The sequence below is a fragment of the Brachionichthys hirsutus genome, chromosome 13 (genome assembly GCF_040956055.1).
Source record: "Brachionichthys hirsutus isolate HB-005 chromosome 13, CSIRO-AGI_Bhir_v1, whole genome shotgun sequence".
NCBI classification, from domain to species: domain Eukaryota; kingdom Metazoa; phylum Chordata; class Actinopteri; order Lophiiformes; family Brachionichthyidae; genus Brachionichthys; species Brachionichthys hirsutus.
Window position 1 is genome coordinate 727,436 of NC_090909.1, and position 11,233 is coordinate 738,668.

At 53.5% G+C, this 11,233-nt stretch overlaps 2 protein-coding genes and 1 non-coding gene across 4 annotated transcripts in view; all 3 read right to left on the minus strand.

The window, feature by feature from the left end:
• Positions 1–2,035, minus strand: part of cratb (carnitine O-acetyltransferase b) — a 4,992-nt gene extending 2,957 nt beyond the window's left edge. For both annotated transcript variants that reach the window (XM_068746999.1, XM_068746998.1), the window contains exons 1-6: positions 1,782–2,035; positions 1,428–1,652; positions 963–1,081; positions 797–850; positions 496–661; positions 1–129 (exon numbers count right to left, since the gene is read on the minus strand). The exon at positions 1–129 is cut by the window's left edge and continues 46 nt beyond it. In XM_068746999.1, coding sequence (XP_068603100.1) covers positions 1–129; positions 496–661; positions 797–850; positions 963–1,081; positions 1,428–1,652; positions 1,782–1,838 — 750 coding nt within the window. In that variant the 5' untranslated portion in view covers positions 1,839–2,035. The remainder of the gene's footprint in view (positions 130–495; positions 662–796; positions 851–962; positions 1,082–1,427; positions 1,653–1,781) is intronic.
• A 7,602-nt stretch (positions 2,036–9,637) lies between these two features.
• The window catches only part of nrm (nurim), a 1,838-nt gene continuing 242 nt past the window's right edge, over positions 9,638–11,233 (minus strand). The window contains exons 2-4 of the mRNA XM_068747515.1: positions 10,702–10,895; positions 10,422–10,598; positions 9,638–10,333 (exon numbers count right to left, since the gene is read on the minus strand). Of these exons, the coding sequence (XP_068603616.1) occupies positions 10,046–10,333; positions 10,422–10,598; positions 10,702–10,895 (659 nt within the window). The 3' untranslated portion in view covers positions 9,638–10,045. The remainder of the gene's footprint in view (positions 10,334–10,421; positions 10,599–10,701; positions 10,896–11,233) is intronic.
• On the minus strand, positions 11,047–11,119 carry trnak-cuu (transfer RNA lysine (anticodon CUU)). The gene has a single exon. It is a non-coding gene; the product is annotated as a tRNA-Lys (tRNA).

Consider the following 11,233-nt stretch of genomic DNA (forward strand, 5'->3'; position numbering starts at 1 on the left):
GCTGGTCAGGATGCCCATGGGCTCCTTGTCCGTCTTCCAGGACTGAGCCCGGATCCGCAGCAGCTGGCCGTGGATCTGGCTCTCCGTCATACGCGAGCCGTCGCTGTTGTAAACCTCCAGCTGGAAGAACTGCAGAGAGGCAGAGGCCATCTTTGTTACGTCTGGGGGCGGAGCTTGACGACTCAAACACCGGCTTGCGTTTTGGTGCTTCAGTTCTCCGCCGTCTTGTTTCTAGTACAAATATTTGTGCCGCTTCTTTCGCCGTCTCTGCGGACGCCGCCGCCGCGACGAGGTCAGGTAAAGGCGTCTCAAGTGGTTAAAAAAAAAAGCTGCCCTCACGTGTTTGGAGAGGAAATCAGGCAGTTTAAAAGATAAGCCCCGCCCTGCTCAGGAGAACTGGACGAACGCGTTACCTTCAAATGCAGAAACGCACAAGACTCAACACGACGGCGCCGCTCCTTCAAAAGCGCGCCCGAAGGCCGCGCCTCGGCTCACCTGGTAGTTCCTGACCACGGTGATGTGCGTCGGCGAGCGGCGGGCGCGGCCGTAGTGGGCGATGGAGTCGTGTTTGGGGCCGGGGATCCTGCAGGAGGAGAAGAGGAGCGGGTAGAGCTCCATGCAGAGGGGCCTCCCTCGCATGTACTCCACGGGCAGCTGGCCGCTGGCGGAGAGACGGGACAGACGCGGCGTCAGGCGCTCAGGACGGCGGCTCATTAGCATAACGTATTCATTAAAGCGGATCCAGGTGATGGGGGCGGCGTCCTTCTGGAACTGGCTCCGCCTCGGTTTTACTCACCTGCTCATTTTGGCTTTGAAGTCCAGAACGGCTGCGATTAGCTTAGCAGCAAACCTGCGTGGAGACAGGAAGTTGATGACGTAATACAGGTGATCTGTGTGCGTGCGTGTGTGTGTGTGTGCGTGCGTGCGTGTGTGCGTGCATGTGTGTGTGCACGTGTACTTACACCAACTGGTTCCTCCAGCCGTTATAATCCCTCCTGGGCAGAGAGATGGCCGGGCTCGAGTGCACAGGTAACGGCTGTCTGCCCTCCAGGTACGCCCACTGCACCCACCAAGGTGTGATCTACACGTGCACACACGCACGCACGCACACACAGAGTAATTAGTTCTTGAAATCAAAGAAGCCAGCAGCTCAGTGTGTGTGTGTGTGTGTGTCTACAGGTGAACGTGCGCTGTGATTGGTCCAGGTGTGCACGCTCTCATGGCCACTTTTGTTTAATTATTATACAAAACAAAGTTTTCTGAGGAGAAAAAATGAATAAAGTTTAACTGCTCCCGGTCATCTGACGTCATTCTTTGTGCGACAAAAAGAAAAGTGCCGAGAAAAGTTTTAATATTCATTTCAAACCGACTTGAAGTCGGGCCCGCTGGGGGGTGACGCGCGCCCACGCACGCCCGCCCGCACGCACCCAGTTCCTCGCGTGTCTGGCCCTCTTCTCCAGCCCCTGCTGCAGCCGCGCCCCCAGGCCGCCAGGCCGGCCGAACTCCTGCACCATCCTGCGGGTGTGGTCCAACTCCTCCGCGGGCAGCAGGGGCTCCAAGGCCCGCAGGTACTCCTGCAGCGTCTGGGCGAGAGGCGGCACCGGCTGGGAGGGCACGGAGGAGGAGAACGGGAGCCGCTGCTTCCAGGAAACCTGCGAAAGGAGCGGAACGTCTCAGGGTCCGCGGACCGAGCCGGACCGAGCCGGCGGAGCGCGTCGCTTCGCGTTTGCGTTACTTCTGACGTTTCCACACAAGCAGCACCCGGAACCAGCAGAACTCACCCGGGACCGGGACCGCCACCCGCTGCAGGCTCCGGCGTGGATCCTCCTCAGAATCATCGTTTCTCGGTTGCGTTAAAAGCGCAGCTCGGCCTCTACGCTCGGTTCCGGCTCGGTTCCGGCCCGTCCCCCGCGTCTCTCTGGAGCCCGAAGAGGAGCGTCTTCATCGTCCGGTGGCTCCTAACTCGAAGACAAAAGCTCCCCTCGGTTCCCGGTTCAATCTGCGAACACGCACAATCTCACGTTTTGACCGAGTGGACCAACGCCACAAGGCTGCAAACGCGATGACGTCACCTGTTTCCGTAAATAGGAACGTGCCCTGAAAATTTGCGTGCAGTACTACACCTATCCGCGGGGCGTCGCTGTGGAGATCCAAGATGGCGCTGAGCGAAACTTCATTCTCTCGTTTATTTTCTAATAATAGAACATTTATATCTTTTTTTTGTCAAGCATTTAACAAAAAACACAAGAAGAAATAAATAAACAAGTTAAATAAATACTTAACAAATAATACAATTTAAACAATTTAAGAATTTTTTTTAAAGTTCTCCTAAAAACTGAAAAGTAAAAGGCTACATTAGTGTATTAAAAATGTACCAATTAAATATAAATTAAAATTAAATTCCAGATCACATAAAATGAAATTTGCAATGAGGCCAAAAAAAAGAAGATGTTGTTGATTTGACTGTTTTCATTTTCATTAAACCATTTTTCAATATATGTCTGTATATTCATAAAAATTCAAATTTTAAAGTCTACATTCCGAACTATTCACACATTTTGACTCAACAAAGAAAATAAGATAAAACTGTTCTTGGTGCCATTTATTAGATTTTTTCTCTTGAAACCAGCTTCTTCAAATCACATAGAAAATCACTCGCACAGGAAATACTCCTCAGAAACAGGAAACGGCTTCTGTTGTTCACAGAGAAACAGAGTCAGAAGTTAATCCGTTCATTGATTTTTTTGTGTTTCCAGCTTCCTCTTGGGGACTTTCATTCACGCAGCTCTCTCACCACTTCTTCATGACAAAATAATGGCATAAAACCTTTATTTATATTGCATATCACCTGAACCATTACCAGAGTTGTCGTTGCGAACAATAAGGCTCGATTAGACCCCATAATGAAGGTACGACCCGCCTGTTTCTGCAACGGTCAACACGACCCCCACTGAGAAGAGTTCTTCCAAAAGGCTTCAGACATAAAAATATAAATACTGTATATAAATATACACATATCTATATAACCTGTTGTTCATATCATCCGTGTGGGGAACTCCAGCAGGCACATGAAAGCAGGTGAGACAGTAAATAAACTAATATAGGGAATATGATCATTTTCATTATGTTGCATAAAGAAGTGATCCTCATGCACATTTGAGGGTCTTTTATAATATCTACCACACTTTGACATTTATAGTTTCCCTTTAATTTCCTGGGTGACGTGTTTTTACCCAGAAAACATTCTACTGTACAATTATTTTTACACAATAATGACTCATTCTGATGCTACCAACAAGGATGAAAAATATTCATCTCAGCGCTCAAGGTAACAATTCAAGTGAAACAAAGCAAAATAAAAATAATGTCGTTCGACAAAATGTTGGCGACCTGATCACACATTTCATCGCCGTAAATCCTTATTGGACGATGAATTTGTGGTTTATTTTGTTTTCTTCTTGGAATATGTCGAGAAAAAGAAAAATACACAGTAAAATCCAGCCCGTCAAAATAAATGGATGAGCAAAAAATAATTTTCCATCTTATCCAGTCAAATAAAAACCGTCTGTGAGACGCTACACGTTGTGTTTCCTGAGGAGGGGGCGGCACTGACCCACTCCGAGACCCCGTCCCGCTGCGGCCCCCACATTCCTGGTCTTAATGGACATGATGGTTCCTCCGTCTCCTTCGGCGTGCTCCTCCTGCACCTCCTCTCCCTGCAGCCTCCACAGGTCATGAGGGTGGGGGGTGCAGGACAGCACGGAGGTCTCTGATGGATACTCACACAGCTGCTCCAGCTGGTCCTCATCGAAGCACACCTTTACCTGGGGAACAGACAAGGGGCTTATTTTAGCATTTTTGAGAGTAACCAATAATCAATTCACCTAAATTGCATGTTTTTGGAGGAAACCAGAGAAAACCCACGCAGACACGGAGAGAACATACAAAATGCCACACAGAAAGGATTCGAACCCGGAACCTTCTTTCTGTGAGGCCACTTGATTCAATAAAAAAATAAAATTTCATGCAAATAAAAAAAGTTAGACAGAATTACCGAGCAGGTTTGAAGCTAGTGCCGAAAGCATTCCGGAGAGGAAGCAGACGATCCACATAGTGTCTTATAGTGAGGACACGTCTGCAGGGACGTCTGCAGGGACAGCACACGAGATGCTACGTGATGCTACATGAGCTACGCTGCGTCGCCCTGCGTGAGAGGCCTTCAGATAAGAGCTCTGAATTAGCCAGCCTGGCTCAGGAGGCTAATCCTCCTTCCCTGGACCCGATTATCCCAAACCAACGTGGCAGGGCGGCACAAGCAGCCGGCGGCAGACGGGAAATGTTATATTTCTATCAATATTAAATCAAACCTCTTTACAGGTTCGATACCGACTGTTTAATGGAGCTAACAGATGCCCCCCCCCCCGTGGTTCAGAGGAGTTCTGACATCAGGTGATCTGAAGCACAAGGAGGAAAGAGCGACAGGTGGCGCGAATCATAAAACGAGCTTCCTGCAACGAAGCAGGAATGCGACGGTGGAAATATGTAATCAGGAATGGAATTAACGAGTCGGGTTTCCATTCCCGATTGTTTTCCAGTCCTGCACGGATTAGCCCAGCCTTTAGGAACAGGTGGCCCGGTGCTAAAACAGTTTAGCGTCTGCGTCGCCTTCGGCGATTTAGCAGGGGATGCGGCGTCACTTCCTCGTGTCGGTGATTGGAGGAAGGAAAGAAGTCCGAAAGAGGAAGTGAGCGACGACCTGCCGAGACGCAGGCGGTTTCCGTTGGACCGAAGCGGCCCATGATCCTCCGGTTCTGACCGTCACCTAACGGACGCGTCTAATGGTTCCTGTTCTGACCGGCACCTAACGGTCTAACGGTCGATTTAATCTCTCCGTCGGCGAGACTTTCTCAAGCAAGGACTGAATTCAGGGGAACTTAGAACGTTCCGACTGATACGAGGAGGAGTTTTAACTGCGGGGGGGGTGCTTGTCAGAGCGACTTCCTGTTCCTGTCTGAGGATGGAGAAGACCAGAAACGAGGAGTTGCACCAATCGTGACTTCAGATCAATCGCTCTGCTTCCCCGCCCATAAACCGCAGACATCTGACCGATGCGTGCGTTTCAGTCGTCATCCCTGGGGGGGGGGGGGATCACTCCAGAATCAAGAATCATCGGACTTGATGAGGCTTTAACGGTTTTTAACGGGAGGGCGCGTGTTCTCCCGGCGTAAGGGGACGCTGCGTGGCGCCCGGGCGGGACCGCGGGGCAGGTAGCGCTAGGTGTGAACAATGGTATGCGAGGCCGACACAAAGAATCCAGGTTCCACTCACCTTTTTCGGAGTCCCTCTGCTCTTGACCAGGCAGGACTTGTCCAGATTCTGGTACCCCCCGATCACCTCGATCTCTTCCACCGTGGGGTACTTCTTCTCCCCTTGATCGGCGGAGGTCGTTTGTCCCTCCTGCGCTGTTGGCCCCCCTCCCCCGCCCGCGGGCTTATTTGGACTGATTGTGATGGTGGCACCTCTCTTCACTTTCCCTCCAGAGGCGCTCCTGATGGAGAAGAGCGTTGGCGAGACGCTAGGAGACTGGGCAGGCGATGGCGAGCTCGGGGAGGAGGCCGGGGTCGGGGCGCAGTCGGAGGGTCTCGGGGGACCGTCCGGGGACTGGCTTCGGCGGAGTGCGGCGGGGGCGGTTCGGTTCGACGGTTTGAGCTGAGATGTCGGCGAAGGAACGCGCCGTGGAGAAACTTTGAGGGTGGACGCTTCTCGACGTTTCTCCTGGCTGTTGGCATCGTCCTTCAATCGGCGCCATAGCAACCCTCGAGGACTCAGTCGTCCCTCCGTCTCCCTGTCCGTAGGAGGAGACTCCAGCGCTTCCTGCTCCTTCAGCTGAAACCGCTCGATCTGTCTCTGCGTCGCCTGGACCCCACAGACGTCTCCGCCGGAGGACGCCTTGCCGTCTCCCTGCGTCCCACTTGAAACCAGGGGCTTGACCTTGACCAGGTGAACCGGCGGGACGTCTGCAGTCTTCTCCCTCAAACACAAGCCCGACCTCGACCCGATCGTCTCCAGGTTGTACATCCGACTCATGGCGGCCCGAGGCGGCGGAGGGGAGAGAGACTGCTCAGAATCGGACGGTGAGGCGTATTCGTGGAACCTTTCCTCTGACGACTCCTCCTCCTCCTCCTCGTCCTCCTCCTGCTGCTGCTCCTCCTCGCGTTGGGCCCTGCGGTGCCTCGGCTGCTCTCGTGTCACCGGGTCGCCTTCATCCTCGGGCGTCTTGAAGTCATCGGTTGCGTTGGACGTGCAGCCGCCTGTTGCTCCCTCTCCTCTGACAGCTTGTGAATGCGAGACAGGAACAGGAAGCTGAGGGCAGCTTTTCAACACGCCGACTTCCTGTTTGACGTTTGCAGTCGTGGACGTCTGCGCCGCTTCGTCTTCCTGTCTCTGAACCGCGGCGTCCCGTTCCTTTATCTCTCTTCCCTTCTCGCCGTTCCTCTCCTCGGACGCCCGACCGAACGTTTCCTCCGCACCTCCACTTTCTCCTCCGTCTTGCGCCTCTCTTCGATTCAGCTGCTCCAGCGCTCGTTGTCGGATTTTCTCTCGCAGGGACTCGATGCGACTCGGGGGTTTTCCAATCCTCCAGCTGTCCCTCCTCTCAACCCCTTTACGTTCTTCCCGGTCTTGCTCCTCGTCGATTTGACCGGCGGACATTTTTGTCTCGGCCATTTCTTCGGCGACGTAAAACACCGACCTTGGGATCTGAATCTCAAGGGCAGCAGGAGACATGGCACTGGGTTCGGCCTTTTTCTGGGACCTTGGGGTCAGATCCCGGGGGCTCTCGCTGCGTGGTTGCGCCTCCCGTGTCGAGTCTTCATTGTGAACCGGTTCTGCGTCAACACTTGTGTCTCCTATCTGTTCTATTTTACTTGTAAGACCCCCAGCGTGCTGGGACAGGACAGGGTGCGTTAGGTAAGGTCCTTGTGGGCCCGTCCCGCTCCATCCTGGTCCTTTTTGGGGGTCTTGACCCCTATCTGGGACAGCACAGAGAAGACTGGAGCATTCGTGTCTGTTTTGACTTGGACTGACACACTTCTGTGTCGAGTCGATCGGGGGCGTGCTTTCGAGTCTCTCGTCTGTCCCGGACTCGGACACCGTTTCGTCGGAAGCTTGTGCCTCCACCTGCCCCCCCCCCTCGGGTTCCCTCTCAGCTCTTGCGCTCCCATCCTGTCTGATTGGAACTCTTCTAGCCAACGGGATTCCCTCCGTGTCTCGGACGGACGCCGTTACGTCTCCGCCGACTTCCTTTGCAGCAGCAGCCTCGCTCCTGCGCTGGACGGGGACTTCAGTTTCACGTCTTTCCCGCGTGGCCCCCGCCCTTTCATCCTCGTCTTTTAGCTGTCTCTGTCTTTGCGTTCCAGGCCCGTCTCTCTCTGAAGGTCGAGCATGTTCGACCTTCCCGAGGCCTGCTCCGGCCACCCACGGTGCGGCGCTCTTGTCCGAATGTATCCCGTCCCGTACCTTCCTCTCGTCCAATCCGTTCTCCTCCGAACAGAAGACACGGTCAGAGAAGCTGAACGAGCGTTTCGGGACATTCTTCATCGCCGTGTCCCTTCGTTCGTCTTCGTCTCCTGAAAATGTTCTCCTGCCGGGATGCAGGAAATTGTCGGAACTTTTGGATCGCGACGGGGGCTTGGGGTGCTCGCCGAATCTGCTCAGCAGCTGGCTGACCCTCGCTCCTCTAGCAACAAACAGGTCCTCCTCCAAGCCGTCCTTCCTGTCCTCTCTAATGACCGGTGCTGGTCCACGTGGTCTCTCTGTGTCCCTCAGCCAGGACAGGTCTGTCCGGCGCTCCCTGCCCATACTCTCTTGCCTTCCATCAAAGCTCCCCTCCCTCTCTCCATCCTCTCTACCGGAACCTTTTCCTCCTCCTCCTCCGATTGGACTCCTCTCTTCCGGACTTGCCGGAGGCTTTATGATCAGAACCTCAGAGGCTCGGATCTCAGTGACGCTCCCTCCTCCTCCCAAGATCTCCCTCAGGTCCATCTTCATCCCCCTCTTTCCCTGCTCTTCCTCGGGCCCCTCCCTTTCCGTCTCCCTGCGTCTACTCCTCCGTTCCTGTTCGATGATGATGATGTTGTCGGCTCGGATGGTCCGGAGGCGCGAGACGAGGGGAGAGAATGAACCGGACTGCGGGTCGGTTTCTTTTTCCTCCTCGTCCGTCCTAACTTTGGGAGATTCCCGCTCCTTCCAACGCTTTCTGTCTTTTTCCCGTCCCTCGCTTGGATCTCTAAACCGCTCCATGTCCCGTCCTCTTCCTAACTCCACCTCTTTCTCTCTCTCCCTCGCTTCCGGCTCATTCCCTACATCTCCATCCCTTCCCTTCTTCCCTGACCTCTGTGTGCGTATAAATGGATTTTCGTGGACCGGGACGATCGTTTCCACCGACACCTGTCCCGCTGTCCTCACCTCTGCGTCCTGCCACTGTCCCGGATCTGGACTCAGCGACAACTCGCTACCGAGATTGACGGTGACGGAGCTCTCCGCCTCGCTCGGTCCATCCGAAGGACACCTGACGTCCACCTGCAGCAGGTAGACGTCTTTATCTCTTTCTCTGTCCCCCAAACTGTCCTGCTTTGCCTTCCTCCGCTGGATAATCCCTCGCTTCCAGGCAGGCATGTTGGCAAACTTCTCCTCCTGCTGCTTCTCTCTCCTCTCCCTCTCTCCCTCCTCCCTCCTCTTTCTCTCCAGCAGGAGTTGTTTCCATTCCGGCAGAGAGGAGACAGACATGACACAGAGATGAGGTGAAGGTTTTGGGGAGGACGTCTGTCTTTATGTCCTCTCTGAAGGCTCTGTCAGGGACAGATGAAATTAAACCACTTAGAAGTTTGGATTTAAAAATAACTTTTCGGATGTCATACAGTAAAGCTGCTTAACCGGTGACTCGGTAAGCGCTTTATCAAGTTGATAGGTATTTAAAATAAAACAGATTAAAATGAAGACAGAATCGGTCCTGAGCTCGCAGATAGAACAAAAAGCACTTTTTACAGTGTAATATCTGTGCTGAAGCTGATTCCACTCACCAGGTATTCCTGCCTCAGCTTCGACCTGACGCTCGCGTCCGCGCGCGCGCGTCTTTGGCTGTGCGTAACGCGCTCCGCCGCGCCACGGGAGATCTCCGCCGGTAACGGCTGCCGGTTTGACCTCCGCCGTGGGCCTGAAAATGCCGGACGAGCCACGCCGATCAGTCCACGAGCCGAGCGAGTGTCTCCGCGTGGAAACGCGCGCGTCGTCGGGATCGTAGTAAATATTTCCAGCCTCGCTTTAATCCGGTAATTCCATTAAGAGCCGGCGGAGAGTTTAGTGGCACAAACACGCCCCGTGTGGGACCCGAGGAGAGGCGTTCAAAGAACACGCCCCCCCGTCCAAAAATGATGGAAAGAAGCAAAATGGCGAGTTTGTTTCAGCACATTTTACATTTAATCTGAGATAATGTTCAATAAAACGCCTAAACTGACACAGAACACACTCAACCCTGTGTTTAATGAAATACCCCCCCCCCCCCCCCCCATCAGGATCCCATCATCCCACCAGTGTGTGCTCCAGACCAAAACACATGAATCAATAATCAAATCAATCGAACAGCTTCTTATATTTATTAAAGATACTGATCAGATACAGTAAAATACAAGCATCAGATACATGTGGAACTGCAGTACTTTGAAGTACAACTACGCGTATTTACTGTTGCGTTCACTGAGCTGATAAACGACGGAGAAACGATGAATCAGAATCAGAATCGTTTATCGTCAATGAGGGTTCAGACGAGGAACTTTTCTCTGTGAAGTCGTGCAACATGTAAAAGCATAAAGACCATAAAAGATTAAAGCGCTTTCATAAAATGGAAGCGCTTTATTCAGAGCGGGAAGTCATTCTTTCTGAATAGAATCAGAATGTCCTGAACGATTCTAATCAATAATACATTTCTCCGATGATGTCATCCTCCTCAGCGGGCGGAGCTCCTCCTGTTCTCCGAGAGAGGGAGACGTCACTCCTCCTTGTGGTCGTCCCGCTGCGTCTCGCCCAGTAGCTGCGTCTTGCTTTTAAACTGGACGCACAGGTAGGCCAAATCCTGTCTGTCCAGAGAGTGCGCCAGCGCCAGGTAGCCGGACAGGGTCCCGGCCAGCAGGAGCCGGTCCAGGGACAAGGCCGGCAGCAGCCACAGCACCACGCCCAGCTCCAGGCACACCGGGTGGCGCAGGTGAGCCAGGAGGCGCTGGGCAGGAGGCGACTTGTGAGACAGGGGGTCCCCCAAACCCAGGCAGTGGAAATACACCTGAGAGACACAGGACGTCATGAAACGTTGTGAACTTCTGATCACGCGTGATTTGGTTGCTTTGATCTGGTTGCTTTGATCTTGTGACCTGTTTGATGCCCAGCAGCTCTGGGTAATCGAAGATGACGAGGATGCTGCAGACGATGGCCCAGCAGAGGAAGTGCAGTGAGAAGCAGAGCAGAGGGAACCAGATGCTCCAGGGCGCGTCACGCACCGCCCACAGACAGGGGGCGCCACTCACGGGCTGCCAGCACCGCATCAAGATCTGACGCAGGAGAGAGACAAACCGCTTTGTCCGTTACCGGGTCGCGGGGTCGCGCTGGAGCCTATCCCAGCCGACAGCGGGGTTGAACGCAGCACCTGTGTACCTGAAGCGCCAGCACGGTGGTGAAGCAGTACGCCGTCCTGTTCAGGACCCCCAGCAGCGACTGGAGGGCCTGCTTCACCGGCGACCAGGCCAGCAGACTGTGCTGAGTGATGAAGAGGACCAGCAGCCCCAGATCCACAACCAGGGACCTGAGGACGGAGCGGTCCCGCAGGGCCACGGACCACGGGACGGAGTCTGTGGAGCAGCAAACGGTGCCAGAAGAGAAGGGTCAGATTCAGAGTGCTCCGTTCGCTATTCTTCAAGTGCTCATGAATATATTTTATATATATTTTACATATTTTCTTTGTCAGTAATTACCATTAAAAAGAAATCACAAAAGATCTGTCGCCCAACGTGGGGCTCGAACCCACGACCCTGAGATTAAGAGTCTCATGCTCTACCGACTGAGCTAGCCGGGCGGTGCACAAAGGTGCGTCGGACTCCAAAAAGTCTCAATCGGTTCCCTAAAATCCGTCGATCCGCTCACGTAACGAACGTTCCGTTACCGTTTTAGCTAATACACGGTAAAACTG